This window comes from Natator depressus, chromosome 3, assembly GCF_965152275.1.
Source record: "Natator depressus isolate rNatDep1 chromosome 3, rNatDep2.hap1, whole genome shotgun sequence".
NCBI classification, from domain to species: Eukaryota; Metazoa; Chordata; order Testudines; family Cheloniidae; genus Natator; species Natator depressus.
This window is the reverse complement of record NC_134236.1, coordinates 135,598,735-135,615,512: the sequence shown is the minus strand read 5'-3', so window position 1 is coordinate 135,615,512 and position 16,778 is coordinate 135,598,735. Positions and strand designations below refer to the sequence as shown.

The window sequence follows — 16,778 nt, the reverse complement described above, 5'->3', positions numbered from 1 at the left end:
TCTCGAATAATTTTGTATCTGCAAACGTTATCACCTCACTGTTTCCCCTTTTTCCAGATCTTTTACAAATATGTTAAACAGCCAGGTCCAAGTACAGATCCTTGAGGATCCCACTATTTCCCTCTCTCCATTGTGAAAACTGACCACTTTTTCCCACCTTTTATTTTCTGTCTTTAACCAGTCACTGATCCATGGGAGGACCTTCCCTCTTAGCCTGGGTTTGCTTACTTTGCTTAAAAGCCTTTGGTGCTGGACCTTGTCAAAGGCTTTCTGAAAGTCCAAGTACATTATATCAGTTGGATCACCCTTGTCCACATGCTTGATGATTCCCTCAAAGAATTCTAATACATTGGTGGGGAATGAATTCCCTTTACAAAAGATGTGTTGATTCTTCCCCAACATATCGTGTTCATCTGTGTGTCTGATAATTCTGCTCTTTACTATAGTTTCAACCAATTTGCCTAGTGCCGAAGGTAGGCTTACTGGCCTGAAATTGCCAGGACTGCCTCTGAAGCCTTTTTTTAAAAAATCAGCATTACATTAGCTACCCTCCAATAATTTGACAGAGGCTGATTTAACTGATAGGTTACATACCACTGGTCCCTCATCTCCAGCCCCAGCCCTGAGCCAGGGTCTGCCGCAGTCTTGACCTGGCGGATTGTAAGCAGGCCCTGCAGCCCAGTGGGAGCCTTTCCAGTCGCAGTTTTGTTACCTCTGGCTATTCTCTCATAGCCCCAGCCACTGCTAGCCTCAGTCTCAAGGAAGGAGCCTGTTTCAAAAGGTCTCTGAATAGTCCCACAGTCCAGTTCTGCCTTGAGAAATTTCTCGAGAAGGTATGCTGCCTCTTCCAGGCAGGTTACCTGGTAGCATGCGACAAAACTTCTCCTGCACCACCATCTCCACAATTTTCTGGGGGGAACATACCTCGGGCTTTAACCAGCAAGAACAGAAATCCCATAACTGTTGAGCCTCTGCTCAAAGCCAAGAGTCTGGGACAAATTCTTCCAATCATAACTAGCAAAAATATCCTTCTTTGCTGGTCCCAAATAGTCCACATGCCTGCATTCAATGCTCCATAGGCCTTTGGGGAGATCCCCTCCATAGCACCATGTGCAGTCTGAGCCTTCCCTGTCAAGGACAGGGTTTCGTTTGATGGCCCACACATCTTAGGGCTATTGGTGGGCACCTGCCCCCTGTTCAAAGATCTCCAGGGAGGCCTCGGGGTTCTCCTCCAGCCCCATCTTAGTGAAGAAAATCTCCCCGATACAGAAGTAACCAAGGCATCACCCTCATCTGAGAGTTCCAGCCATCCTGATCCAGCAGTTAGAGCAGAAACCGCTGCTGCTGCCGTTGAGACTACTGTTGCTGCTTGTGCTGGTTGTGTTGTTGCTTCTGGACCAAGAGCTGCTGCAGCTACTACAGTGGCTGACGACATTTCCCCAGCCATTTCAACAGGGCCTCCCTATCTATTTCTGTCTTCCAGCTGTAGTAACTGTTTGTATGTATTCTCCACCAAGTGTCAGCTGGCGGGCACAATGTATTATTTAAACACAAAAACGTGAAGTAACACAAAACAAAGCAATTCCCCTGACCAACACCAGCTGCAGTCTCCAAAGGTCTTTCCCTACCCCTGCTCAGCTACAAAGAGGGCATGCCCCTTCCTTCAGTCCCCTGCAGAGTCATGTGACAGGCTGGTAGCTGTTAACCTTCTCTTGGCTGTTCCACCCTTTCACACCAATGCTTTGGGAATGACTAGAATGGTTCTAGCATAGCAACAGCAGCAGTCTGGGGACGCGGCTTGATAGTGAAGGCTGTCAAGAGATGTTTGTCTTGAATTAAAGAGAAACACAATCTCTGAGTTAGTGAGGGATTTGCAATGCATTGCTTACGTAAATGGAGTAGTCATGAGTATCATCAGAAAGTTTTTGTTCACAAATATGACTGGATTTCTACCTCCTACAAAAATTATAAATGCATTCTGAAGCACTTGAAAAAAGTTCTAAATTATTGTTCACAGAGAATTCTTAAACTTAAGTTTGGTAACATTAGGCATCCTAAGAAAATATATTCATTGATTCACTTTATTAAATTGCTTTTGATGCAGATTTTAATCTTGCTCTGTTTGAATTCCTGGGGTGATTTAAATTCTTTTCTTCCTCCAGCCAATTATTTGGTCCTGCTTCGAGCAGGGGGTTGGACTAGATGACCTTCTGGGGTCCCTTCCAACCCTGATATTCTATGATTCTATGATTCTATGATTTGATATATTGTAATAGTTGACTTGTTCATGCATCTGATACTGATTGTAGAAATATACTTTTAGCTCATAATTAAGTCATGGATGTTTGCTATAGATATATTATTTGTTCATATCATGTCTCTTAGTGTTGTATTACATTACATTATTTTAAAATGTAATACAAATACGTGGAGATAACAAAAATGTAAAAATGTGAAAGCTTTTGTAATAGGAAGCTGTGTGCAAATACTGATGCAAGAATCACCACATTAGGTCCCATTGTTACTTGAACAAATGACTGCCCTGCACTGTAAGCAGGGGGGCCTTTGTTCAGGCTTGCTGGAGGAAGGCAGTAGTGCTTTATGGCGGTGGGGATGAGGGGGAAACAAGGTCAGAACCTGCTGTAAAAAGGTGGTGTTGGTCAGCTTTGCAGCCCTGATGCACCCCCTTGGAATGTAAGGGCGGAAGGCTTTAAAGGTGCAAGCTCTGGCATTGGAAACCCCTTTCTCCACACAGCAGGCAAGGTAGCAAGTTGTGTGCAAATACTGATGCAGTAATCACATTAGGTCCCACTGTTACTTGAACAAATGAAAAGCTGATTTCAAGCTTCTGAATTGCCAAAAAGCACTAGTCTTTTTTAACTAGAGGCATTTATCCATGTTAGTATGCTGTACTTCCACAATCTAAGATTGTCTTTCTCAGTTTGGCTTCTCTAAGACTTTACTACAAACTTTAAGCATAGGAAGTTTTTGTCTCTCTCCTGTGGACAAAAGGTGGAAAACTTCTAACAAAACCACAATTTGAAAGAGTGGCCATCTCAGGTTCTGATGTCCAGAAACAGATAAAATCAGTATTATAAAGAGGACAGGGCTCCACTGAACATGGGTAACTATGGTAGAAAAAATATATTTACATTTGTCCCTACTAACATAGGGTATTATAACACTCACTGCATTGTTTTGTTAATTCAAAATGTGTATTAATAAACGTACTCTGTAAAGTATCATCTTAACATGATATATATGGAAAGGGAACGGAAAGTTTAAATTAAAATATTCAGTACTTTCTTTAACAAAAATCCAATTGTTATAGAGAATAAAGAGACGGCTAGAACATATCTGAGATGGAGTGGAAGCTACAACAATGGTTAACATCATTCACTTACTGTGTAAGGTTGGATGCTGACAATGTGAAAAGCACGATCTCAGTCCCCACCTCAATCCAAAGAACTTTCCTTGGCAACTAACAAACAAGTCAAGTTTTTGTTTAGAATGAACTGAAACACATTCAGCTTAACTCTTTCCATAATTGTTATCAGTGTTACAAGGCACTCTGGGACCATCAGCTCTTGCCCCATATAGGTCATGCCTATATCAATTTTATAGTATTTTGAATTCTATAGACAGCATGATGTTGTGTGAAGAATATAGAGGCTAGGAAAGCTAGGGAGTGAAGGATAGACTGTGGTAGATGGGAAACTGGAAAGGAGGAGATGTGAGAGGAGGCATGGGTATAGGAGAAAGTGGAAGTAGCATGGCAGAGAGGAGACAGTTGTGTGCTGGGCTGCACATGAGGGTAAGAGGAAACTGCAGGGTGCTCCAGGGAAAGTCAGAGCAGGACGATGCCTTCCTGGTAATACATACGCAGACAGTTTAAACAGGTTCAGAGGACTCATCATATGATCTAATATAAACCAGCTCATCGCTGTCAGAGAAAAGGTTGAAATTATCACACTATGATTTGGTAGTGGTATGATGCGTGCTGGGACAATCTCCACATTATGAAGGACCCCATGCCACTTTATCTGTAATGATACAGCCCTTAATTACATGATCACATGCTATTTCCTTCTTTCCCCCCTCCCCCAACTGGACATTTTCCCCAGTGTGATTAACTTTATTACAGTTATAAAGCAAGAGCTCTGCATAGTTATATCTCCACCGTACTGAAATCACACTTGTGACATTTTTCAGAGTAACAGCTGTGTTAGTCTGTATTCACAAAAAGAAAAGGAGTACTTGTGGCACCTTAGTCTCTAAGGTGCCACAAGTACTCCTTTTCTTTTTACTTGTGACATTGTCAGCACACCAACTTCTAAAGCACGCTAAAGTTCAGAATCTTCACACTCCATTCATTAAATCAGAATACAAAGAACCGAATTCACTGGTATGCTCCACTCCAGTGTAGTTAAGCAACCATAAACCTATCTTAACTGGACAATTTTAGTTGTCAGTTCTAACAATTCAAACAATTCTAACAGAATCTTCCAAAATTGAGCCTGGTGAACAACTCTCCCCAAAAGGAAATCACATAAATACAGGTCTTTTTCTGTGCATACCACCTTGTACTTTTAAAGGCTAATGTAACATAACTGTATCTTAATATCAGTGTTGAATGTGCATGATTCAACCTACTTAGACTTGAAAGTGTGTTTTACTTCAATATTTCTATATAGTGCCTGTGCAATATGCATACTAAAGATTCACATAATTAAGTTTTGCTCTTGGAATTTTACCCTTTATCATCATCCCCTTCCCGTAATTTTTGTGGCATTCCTTTGACTTTGACATTCTATCAGATGTCAATGAATAAAAAGCTACAGTATGACTTGTGTTTTCAAGTGACATTTTAATGGATTTCCTGAGCTCTTTTAAAAAGAGTCAGACTGGATGCGTAATACTCATAAGTGTATCATAATGCAGCATTTTATTAAAATTGACATATTTCAGCCCCCTCAAAAATCAGGGGGTGTTGTTTAAAAGTTAGTGGGAGAAAAGAAGAGACTTTTGTATGGAAAGAAGAAACATGATAAAGCTGAATATTTATTATGTAATGATATTTTTCCACTACACAAAAAGAAAATGCTAAAGTCTTATTTACAATATACAAATCCCACACATTTAAACTACTGCAAAAGGCATATTTTTATGGCAGTTTTGCTTACTTACTTAGGGCTGCAATCCTGCAAATAGTTCCACTCTGGCAGACTCTGCTCCCAGAAGCCAAAAGGACATCCACGTGGAACAGTTTGCAGAAACAGGGCCTATGAGACTGTTCAAACCTCCTTTACTAAGAACCTGCCAACATGTCTCCAGTGTTCTGCTGACTGTGGAGTAACCAAACTTCTGATCATCCAAATGTATTTTAGTTCCCCCCATGCATTTCAAGAATCTGAATTCCACTACAATTCTCCTTTATGTATGTGTTTAGCCTCCCTGAAATGAGGGTTGTCTGCTGCAGCGTCTGTATTTTGTTTAGCATGTCCTGAGGAGGATATTTCAAGCACTTCTCAGGATTCCAAGTACTCAGTGTTCTGTGCCTAAGTACCCCCTAAAGAATTTTCAATGGGTTAGGAATGCAGCAATTTTAAAATCAGCATATAAAAATAAATCGACTTTACATGATCAATTATTGGATTAAAAAATGGCATTTACATGAATTAGTTTTTTATTCTTTTATAGAAAATGCTAGAAGTAATCCTAGACAGCTGTGTGCTATAGGGCAATAACCTCTACATTCTATCAGCCTTATTGACAATTAGAATTGTTTGCTTAAATTATTTCAAGAGAAAAAAATTATATTAAACTTATGTTTTACATTAATACCTGAGTTCTTACTCAATAGTTCAGTTCATTACTATAGGTTAATCACTGTTTTACACATTTTGATGGGGGCACTTACACATTTGGACATGGCATTTGACAAGGCAGAGTTTAAGACCCAGTCCTTGGATGTAAGAAGCTTGTAGCTACAGCCAACAACCCAGCAATTTGACTAAGAAACCACGGAACTCCTTCTGATTTATCAAGTCTGTTTAGAAACAAGCACCTGACTCCTTAAAGAGCTGGGGAATTTAAAACAGCAGCCAGAAGAACATCTCCTCAAACATCTAGATATAGACAGATGGTATATTTCCCTATTCTCTCCCATGGCAGATTTTCAATTACAGCATTCTTTAGCTACATCTTCAGTTTGCACTCTAGTGGATAGAAGTTTTAATTTCTCTTTTGAGCTGTGATTGGGGGAAAAAACCCTTATAAAGCCCCAGTCAACTTCTAAATCAAATTTCCAGTTGAAAAATTTGTTCTTGCTATTATAGCAAGCACCACTGAAGATTACCACAACTCAAATAGAAAATCTCTTTTTTCCCCAGTTTGTTTGCCTTGTGACTATGTATATAGTTAGCTTCCCTGATTTGTCACTGGTCAGGTGTCCCGCCCTCATGTAGAACTCTCACATGAATGGTCCTCCCCAGGCTCTGCAAGAGCATTTACCAGTGACAGCGGCAAAGCTGAAACTGAACACACTTCAGGCCAGCATGTGCACACAAATGTAAGGAGGGGTGGCCCTAGGTATGTTGCTCCCAGGACCCTCCAATGATCCTTATAAAACACAACAGTGAGCAGAAAAAGGCCCAAACTTATTCTTTATTTATTTAAAGGAATTTTTAAAACCTCAGGACAAACTATTTAAAATGTGCCCTCTCTGAAAACTTGAGATTATCCCTTTGACTATGTCCATTCCACAGCTTCCACAAGCTGGTGAAAAAGCTACTATATTGACCAACCTCACACAAGAAATAGGAGAAATTCCCATTAGTCTTGAATCTGTAATCCTCTGTTAGTAGAGTATAGTTGCGTATTCCCAAGCTACATTAAAGGATGCAGTTATGGCATTCAGCAGCCCATAAACAAATACATATAAAAGAGTTGATGAATACTGAATTCTGCATCAGTATTGGTTTGAATTACTGACCTCAAACAATTGTTTGTGAGAAATATTAAAGAAAGAAAGAGAGGGAACTGACAAAAATTTAGATACAGTATATAACAGAAATGGGCATAAAACAAATCCACTGATCTGAATGCCTGTGAACTTTACATATGGATCAGAACTAAGTGGTTTGGAAGTATCTCACATATATTGGTGGCCCAGGTGTAGGAGGAGGAGAAATGGTTGTAAATTTAAAAGAAGAAATAAACTATCTTAAAAACTGAATGCATTTTAGTTCTGTTTTATTTAACAATGATCATTCTTATTAAAATATATAATTGGTCAAAAACCTGACTTCCAGAAAATAATCCTTCCCACGTGAAAATGCTGTTTGTTGTTCACAATATCAATTTTCAAATTAAAATTCTAACTATTTAATGTGTGATGAAGTTTTGGGCATCACATTTCTTTATTTTGCAAAGATGTTTAAAGAACATTAATACGAGAGAATATTCTGATTTTTTTTTTCAGTTCCTTCTGCCAATCAAAACCAGATCCTGATGTCTAAACAGTAAATAGCCCCACAATACGTACTGTGTATAATTCATGACACAAGCCATAACAGTGCTTTCTCAATTGCACCTGCAGTTAGTTATTGCCTGCAGAGGTGCCGGTGTGTATCTCTGAGGTCGTGGAAGGAGGCATTATAACCAAAGAAGCACTGGAATGAGGGTGAACAGGACTTGCTGCCCCCATAGGAAAAATGTAGTTGGGTCTCCTGACATATTCCTCCTGCTGATGTTCATCACTGTAGAAGTAGTCAAGGCCATGCCCTACTCAGATACATTCCTTCTGAGCTGACTAGTAGTACAGGCTCATGAGCACACAGCAAAATTTCAGCTGCTTTCTCCAATTCAGGGGAAAGAGACTCCAGACTTCCCTCCTCTAAAGAACTCATTCTGGGATAGCTATGATTTGACCACACTTAAGTTTGATACCATAGAGCAAAATATCTGTAAACTTTGGGTTAATTTTTCCCCCACTGCTAAATCTGAGGCCTGACAACTCTATTTCACAGCAAAACACGACACTAATTTAACAAGTTCTGAGTTGCAGACTAAGTGTAATGAATTCATTTTCAGCAATTAAGTGCAGACATCCTATGGTCTTTCCCCAAGCTCTTCCACAGTCTATAGTTAAAATGGATTTTGATGATCACAAAATTAACATCAAGTCAGAGGTCATCTCCCAATGTGACTTTTCCAGCAGGTTGTTGGGCTGTCCCTGAAGCAGCCCCAGAAGGAGACTGACTAGGGGAGTCACAATTGCCTTGTGTTCACACTACTGCTCCCGGGAAGGAGTAAATTGTGCCAGGTCTATACCAGCTGCAGCATATGCTCCCCAATGTGCCACTATAATTAGAGAGACAGATTCCAGATTTTTCCTAGTTACAACTCCTTCCCCCACACCTACATGAAGTGGGAGGGATGTAAAATATGAGGAGCCAGTTTCCCCCTGCTGCCAGAAAGCAGTAATAGTCAACACAAGCACAAGAGAACATGTTAAGCCCCCACCGCTCTCTTCAGCCAGCACATAAGATGGGCCACAGTCTTGCCCTTCAGTAACAGTAATAACGATAAATGCTCCTCTTTAACATAACAGATTATCAAAACTTTTGGCCTGAGGCCTCCAAAGATTCTAAAAGTTGGGTTGCCTCTCAAATAATAGCTTAAAAACCACTACTAACTACCAGCCAGACTTTAAACACTGCATTCATAACAACTGATGCAAGCTTACTGAACACTTGGATTAAAAATAAAGGAAGCAGATCTCAAGAAATTGGATGTTATAATTCTTAGAAACTCAAAGATTAAAATGCCTCAACAAGCAGAGTACTTTAACGAATCAAGACACGTGAAGCATTTCCTAGGCTGAAGCCTTCACACAGGTGTATCTTCTACTAAATTAAATGGAATTTCTGCCCGTGTAAGGAATACAGGATCAGACTACAGGACCCCTTTCTCTGGGTAAAATGTCTAGAGTGGCAAAAAGGAGCAAGAGCAGAGAAGAGGATCTCAAACCAGAGTGTAACTTTTTCAAAGCCCACAAGCTAGCTTCCCCTCCACCCAAATCATCATCGTGTATCTGAAGCTTTAGAGCATTCCCCTAAGAATTCTGCATAAACAGGATTTCACTGTTTTTCCTGCCATGTCTGAGGATTCTACTGTCACATTGCTCTTTTTCACTATGTTTTTCTAATTGGGAGAGAGAAAGCCATTGTCTGAGCACCCAAACTATAGCAACCAGATCTAGCCAGCAAAAATCCCCAACGCCAGATGACATAAAAAATATATACCCAATTTCAGGTGCCTAATTATTGTTTATGACCCTGAGTGTACAATGGAAGAAATTATACAATGTCTAAGGAAAATTCCCACAGAAATGTTAATACAATTGTTAAAATTTGTAACAAAAAGCAAACATTGTAAAGGATAAACTAACAAAAGTACTAATTTTGGAAAACGAAAATTTTCAGTGATATTAGGCTGCAACACAAATTGTGCAAACACAAATTGAATCATAGCACATTTTAAACTGTTCAGTCACTACACAAAAAATGTATACTTCCCTAATTTGAAGTACCTACAAAAAATTTTAAACAAAAATGCTGAATACATAATTTCAGCTAACCTAAATGTAGATTAGATTCACAGATAAATCGTTTAATTCAATAAAACGGATTTCTTCATTTAATTTAAAAGAAACAATCATGTAACTGCCTCTCATCTCACCAAACGAAGTAAAAACAGTTAAAGAACTACGGAAGTTCCCAGAAAAATTGTTAGAGACACCTGGAGATTTTTCATAAGTGGGTAAGCAGAGTAACAAAACCACCAAGCAGCACTACCCAAGGGAAATAATGTAATATAGCTTTTTGGAATTAATTCTACTATTCTGAATTTCCTTATTTATAGTGAAAAGGTAGAAAAATAGGAAGGATTCAGCTAAGTCATATAGTGGAAGATGTATAAATGCCACAAGGAACGGACAAACGTAATTCAGTTCATAGAAAGCCTAAGGTGCAGCAATGAGTCTGGGCTAACTAAAAGCTTGAATACTGAAGCAGATAATAGAAGAGGCCCACAGGGATAAAAACGCAATTGAATGTTTGGTGGCACCTTCACTTCATTCATTTCTCTATTTTTTCCCTAAATGTATTTGAATGCTCATTAAAAGAGAAATCAAACATTGCCAGGCACATTAATACTGCATTTGTTTTGTACCTTGGAAGACCGAAAACAAAACGCTGTAGATTTCACGTCAGCTTTCTCTTTGTCCGTAAGAAGAAGACTCTTGTCATCCATGAGGCTTAAATATTTCCCTGTTGTTATATGTCTTAGTCTGAATAGCTGTCCCCATCTAATGTGGCTTCCACTCCACCTAATAAAGCAAGTTCAAAGGAGGATTCTTAAACAAAATGTTTAAAATTTAATGTTCTAGACCAAACAAACATATTTAAAGATTCATTATTATTCAGATTAGTTTCAAAATCATTTTAATGTATTGGCATAGAATGTAAAAGTCCACCCGTCATAGTACAGTATTAACAGAAAAAGCTACACCTTTTTTGGCTATCTGAAATGGTATCACTCCAAGAGGTACAATAAACTCATGTTTAAATTAACCTGTTAATAAAAAGTATTATGACAAAAGAAAAAGGTAAATGAATTATGACTTTTTCCAGTCCCAAAGAAGTGGAGACAGGAGGCTTTGACTAGAACCAAGAACACCATCAGTACAGTTTAACAGGTTCTTTTTTTTTTTTTTTAATCTTTTCACTGGTGGAAAAGATTACTTCTCTGAGCTGTATTTTCTGCACTGACAAAAGGAAATACCATCCGAATGGCTTGAAACCTGCATATGCAGTGCCTCTCCCCTGTGCCACTCTGCCATAGCTCAAGAGAAGTCCTCTCAGGTATAATGAAAGGAAGCTGTCAGTGGGATATTTGAGAGGAAGAAGTTTAGTCCCCTTTCGTTACAAAAAAAAAATTCAGATGTTGCAGAAATGGCTGCTTACTGACAGAAAAACAGAAATAATTCACAGATGAATTTCAGTAACTAGAGGATTTTACAGATACCCTATTGCATCCAGGAGAGGAGATCTCAGCTCCAAAGTATGAGCCAAGACCAACCAGGTCCTCACTTCAACATTTTATCCACTTGTAGCTAAGTTCACCGAGCTTCCCAGATCACTCCTCTGCTCAACTATCTGTGCCCTCAGATACAGTGCTCACAAAATAATTATAAAACCAATCAACAAGAGCCTGCCCATATGCTTCACATTCTGCAGGAGATAAAGGGAAAGAAGAAGGGATGCTCCCACCCTGGAGTTCCACTCACAGTGGACTTCAAATTGAGGCACAGAAAGAGCAGGGTTCCAACTCCCTGCTTCAGACTGAGCCTCCTGTACTAATCTCCTGGCTGTACTCCAGATGTGTCGAGGTACTCCTCCATCAGCTTTCTCTCATAGGAGCTCTCAACCTTTACTTAGAGTGGACGCTTGGGAGGGAAGGGACCGTTCTTTTGTTCTGTGTTTGTACAGTGCCTAGCACAATGGGGTCCTGGTCCATGACTGGGACTCCTAGGTACTACCACAATACAAATAAATAATATTCCATTTTGTTTGAAACAGCCCAAACTCATCATTTATGGGTCAAATATCACTGACTGGTATTGGTGAACCTACAGATATTCTATTTCAACTAAATCTAAATTATCCCACATATCAGAAGCTTGCATTGCCCCTTTTTGTTTTTATATAAATTCTTATGTCCTTTTAGAATGAGCCCAAGCACAAAATTCCAAAACAAATTTAAAATTTTTCCCTGTATGTGTTTCATATGCATCTGTACACTAGCCTAGGTCCTATTCAAGGCACATCACATACGTCATTATCACTGTAGAATAGTGTAACAGATTTAGACTATTATCTGTGCAATAAAAATATCCATTTGTTTAAGCACCTCTTCATAAGTACTAGGTATACTGTCTGTGTAAATCCTGAAAACACATTTGGCAGCCATTTTCACAATATAAGTAACCTCTTGGCTTCCATTTTCTTAAAGAAACTGGGGAGGTTCTTGGTTGTTTTAAAACACACTAGAGAGACAGGGTTTATTTCTGTCGCCTACTCTTTTTTTTTTTTTTAAATGACAGTAAAAATGTTGAACTCTGCTGTGGGATTTTTAGGCGGGGAGGGAAGGAGGATTTATATCTCATAAATGCATTCCCCCCCCATTAAGTCTTTTATATGGCAAGGTGAGCACCCACTACCAAAACACATCCAATACATACAACTGTCAGCTGGCATGAAGATTCCATCATTCAACCATATAAAGACCCAGGGCCTGAGTCTCAGTGATCACGTTGCAGCACTTGGGCCAGGGAAGGCAAAAGTGGCTGAGTATCTCTGCGTTCCTCATTATGGAGCCATGCAGGAGCCTACCTTAGAGCAGACTAGGGCTGCTCTAACTTACACTCTGCTTCACATGGCCCTTATGGACTATAGGAAGAAGAGAATAGCTGAAGTGTAATGCACTCCAACCACACTTCCAATTTGCCCTTGAAGGATGGCAGCAGAGCGTGCACTGCCCTTACACTAGCTCTAACCAGTCAAGGAAGCCTTCTGGGTAGTGAATATTCTGAGGAGGCTGTTTCTGACCACTTAAAGGCCCCCTCTGCACAGCCAGAATGGCATAAAAGCGATTTAGCATAACAGACTCAAGCCCACAGACTACTGTGGGCAAAACAATGATAAACGCTACCACCAGCTGCTCTGTACAAAAGATTCCTAACAGTCTGGTGTGAATTTACATTGAGACTGGCTACGGAATCAAAGCTGTGCAATGCTTCAGGGGGTTCTGTGCTCATGAAGAGAATTCAAAAACAAGAACGGAAATTGTATGGAAAAAATTGTATGGAAAATCCCATCAGCATAGTCTGGGGGAGGAAGCTGGACAGCCAGAGCACAAGTTCTAGGTTGTAGTGGGTGGAGAGGAGGAAAGACAGTGATTTTAAGAAAAAAGAGAAATTGGGAAAAGGAAGTAGGACTGGGGAACAGTGATGGGTTGGTGACAGGGCATGCACAATTGTAAAAAAGAGGGGGTGTTGATTTATGAACCAACAGCAATAATAGTCTTAGAACAAATCTTATTAAGAAATATTCTTCTGAAGAAAAGATGAATAGCATAAAACAAGATCTTTCAAGAGCTCAAGATTCCATAAAAAGAACACTAAGCTATTCCAATTCCAATGTATTTTCCTTGCAATTACTTAGGCCTTTCTCTCATTTCCATCCACCACTTGATCTTTCCTTTTCTAGTCATAGCCCGTGCTATCCTTCCCCCTCTGATAATTCTTTGCCTAAACCCTATCTTTTTGCTCTGTCCAAGCCTTCCTCTCCTATTCTCTTCCCAGAGGAAATACTGAGTCCACTTTCTGTTGTCACAACCTCCCTCCCTACTGGACTTTCAATTTCCAGGTGCCTGTGCCAGGGTTTATATTAGCGGAAACACACATAAATCTGGGCTGTTGTATATTTCCTCTATGTTGAATCATAAAAACTCCCAGATTCAAGTAACCTTTCCGAAAGTTTCAAGAATGAGTAAGAATGCACATGCATATTATGTTACTCCATCTAATGTACCAGGAAACTCTGTGACCATATCTGCACACAAAACTGTGTAGAATACTACTTACTAGAGCAAGCCTTGCCCCCGCAAAAAAAAAATCTTACAGTCCAAGCCTGGAAAGACATTAATCTAAGTAGCCTCATGACTTCTATGGGATAAAACTAGGTATGTGCATAAATCTCAACAAGATTGGAGTCCTAGAATGTAAAATATTGGGTTTACTCTCACTAATCAGCACTACTTATTGTGGTGTTTGCAGGTCTGAGTCATTAGATAGAGAGATTTTCAGGAGAGGAAACAGATTTTAGTCTTTATTTGTTAAACATGTAAGTGTTGCACAATATAGTGTTGTGTAGTAGTAATAACAAACATATATACAGATTAGACTGATTTGTCACAAATCATGTGTCCAATTCAATACATTCAAAATTTACTTCTAATCACTGATGCACATAAATTTGATGACATAAATGCACATAAATAAGATGACACCTTTGCTAACAAAATAATACAGCTGAAATTTGGCAATAATTGTGTCCCACCCCAAAAAAAAAAGTTTAACATTTTGATAGTAACAGTCATGTTCCTTGTAAAGAAAGATTACTCCTGTCAGGGCTGACTTGTATTGCAGATTCTTCTGACAACTTCTCTAAACCTGCAGTCTGTACACATTGCCTGTCAGTTATGCCATAAGACTATCAAATCGTAACATAACTCACTGTTCCTGTTCCATTATTTGCCAGGTGGTACACACTGATGGTAAAATACTACCCTGAAACATTTGAAGAGAAAGGTTTGGGAAACAAAAAGGCAGCGATTCTCTCCTGGTTTCATTGCTGTTGCTCAAGCACAATTTAGTCCAAAAGCAACTAAAGGGGAGCGGAGGGAAATCCTTCCATTCCCCTTATATATATTCAACGTCTTTTAACATCATCCCTTTAAATGGCATGCACACATTAAACAGCATCATTAGAGTGTAACATTTCCCCACAGCTATTGTCATTTAGTCTCTAAAATGATAATTTGTCACTTCACATTTTATCATAACTGCATACTTGTGAGTGAAACTTTAAGGCATGCTTGTATATTACAGTCACAGCTAAATAAGACACAATTCCCAGCAAGCACTCCAACTTTACATCATACTTTTGCAGATGTTTTCCTTTACAATACAGGCTGTCTAATAATTTTGGATCTTAACATAAAAGTGACTGTTTAATACAATTTTTAGCAGTGCTATGTATTTGGGTAGCAAAAGAACCTGAATACAACTATAACTATAGAACCAGAGTAAACCAGAAGAAAGCCAAAAAAACTGGGTGTGTATTTGTGCGAGTTTTTCAGTTTATTTGGGGCTTTTTAAAATGCATCAGAAATTTATGGGGACAAAGCATAGTAACATAAAATCTTATTGGAATATGACCACCATGCAGGAGCTGTCCATAACCATAAATGACTGGAAAAGGGAAAATAAAACCACAAATATTTGAAATTAAAATAGAATAATAGAACCTGGATGTGATTCAGCAACATATTTAAGCACACACCTATCTTTAAGCACCAGTAGTCCTAGTGTAGACAGTGGAACTATTCATGTGCTTGAAGTTAAGTACACGCTTAAGTACCTTGCTGACTCAGGGCTTTCATGTTTGCTTCTAGTTTTTACCTACTGTGCTATTGACTTAGAGACTGACCCTACTCTGACTGAAGTCATACAGCTGATCAAGTTTGATTATATTGTATATATTTTTTCTTTGCATATTGTTACTTACGCAACTCTTAGAGTCTCTAGTCGCCAAAGGGAACGAGCATGAATCGACACAGCACCACCTTCATAATGGACAGTTCTGTAAATCAAACAAAGCAACGTTCTGAGATGAAAATTCTGATATCTCTTCTTTAACTTTCAATTTGTTCTGTTAATTGAGGATTTTTAGTTTCAAGGTCCAAGACAATCCAGTTAACTGTTATTTAACAATTAGGGTTATCAAACTCAAAAATAATTTGTCCCTTAAATGTTCTGATCCACTTGTTCATACACATTATTTTGTTTTTAAAATGCATAATTTTATCAAATATTTCTTTCCACTATCACATTTATACCACATTCAAAAATTTAAACCTCAGTGTTTCTAAGGATCAATTTGCCAGGGGAAAAAATATATAATCTGAAGATTAAAACATTGAATAGCAAAACTCAACACTAAAATAGATATTTCAAAACCAGAAGTAAGATGGTGGTGTTCGAATTTCTCATTAAAAACAACAGAATAATACAAGAAGTTACAAATGTGCCAAAATACTTATTTGAAGATAAGGAAGGACTAGTTCCAACTCTAAGGCGTCAATGGGAGGCAAATAAAGCATAAGAGGAGCAAATGTTAAAATATTAATCCAGGGCTAAAAGATAAAGCTAAAATGTTGGGGAAACAAGTTAAACAGAGGGAGCCACATTATTGACATCCTAGATGAATGAGGTTTCAAATTATGTGAGAAAAAAGTAACTCAAAATAGAAGAAAAGGAGGACTTGTGGCACCTTAGAGACTAACCAATTTATTTGAGCATAAGCTTTCATGAGCTACAGCTCACTTATGCTCAAATAAATTGGTTAGTCTCTAAGGTGCCACAAGTCCTCCTTTTCTTTTTGCGAATACAGACTAACATGGCTGTTACTCTGAAACCTGTCAAAATAGAAGCAAAATATGCTTTGTGTAAATTCAAATAAAAATCACTGACCCAGATAACTCCTTCCAAGATCCATGCACAGGCAGTCTCCTCTCTGTGTGCATCTATCTCAAGAAAAGGTGTATGGGCAGTTCCTTAACATTGGGGGTAAAATCCTGGCCCTCTCAAGGTCAAAGAGAGTTCTGTTGACTTCAGTAGGGCCAGGATTTCACACCAGGTTTTTTGTTTGTTTTTTTAAAAATGGGATTTTAGCTAAATTAGAAATAAGCTTTTAACCATTTGCTTGTTCGTCTGTTAGTATGATCTACGCAATATGTTAGGATGGCATTGCTGATGAGCCAAACAATGGACCTGATCTTGCGAGTTCTTACTCAAGCAAAACTCCCATTGACTATTTACATTGTAATTAGTGGATGGTTTGCCTGAGTAAGGACTGGGATGATATTTT

General features: G+C 38.8%; 1 protein-coding gene across 1 annotated transcript in view; it reads right to left on the bottom strand.

Moving 5' to 3' along the window:
• Positions 1-16,778, bottom strand: part of RYR2 (ryanodine receptor 2) — a 698,126-nt gene that overhangs the window by 379,646 nt on the left and 301,702 nt on the right. The window contains exons 10-11 of the mRNA XM_074948896.1: positions 15,417-15,491; positions 10,237-10,393 (exon numbers count right to left, since the gene is read on the bottom strand). Coding sequence (XP_074804997.1) covers positions 10,237-10,393; positions 15,417-15,491 — 232 coding nt within the window. The remainder of the gene's footprint in view (positions 1-10,236; positions 10,394-15,416; positions 15,492-16,778) is intronic.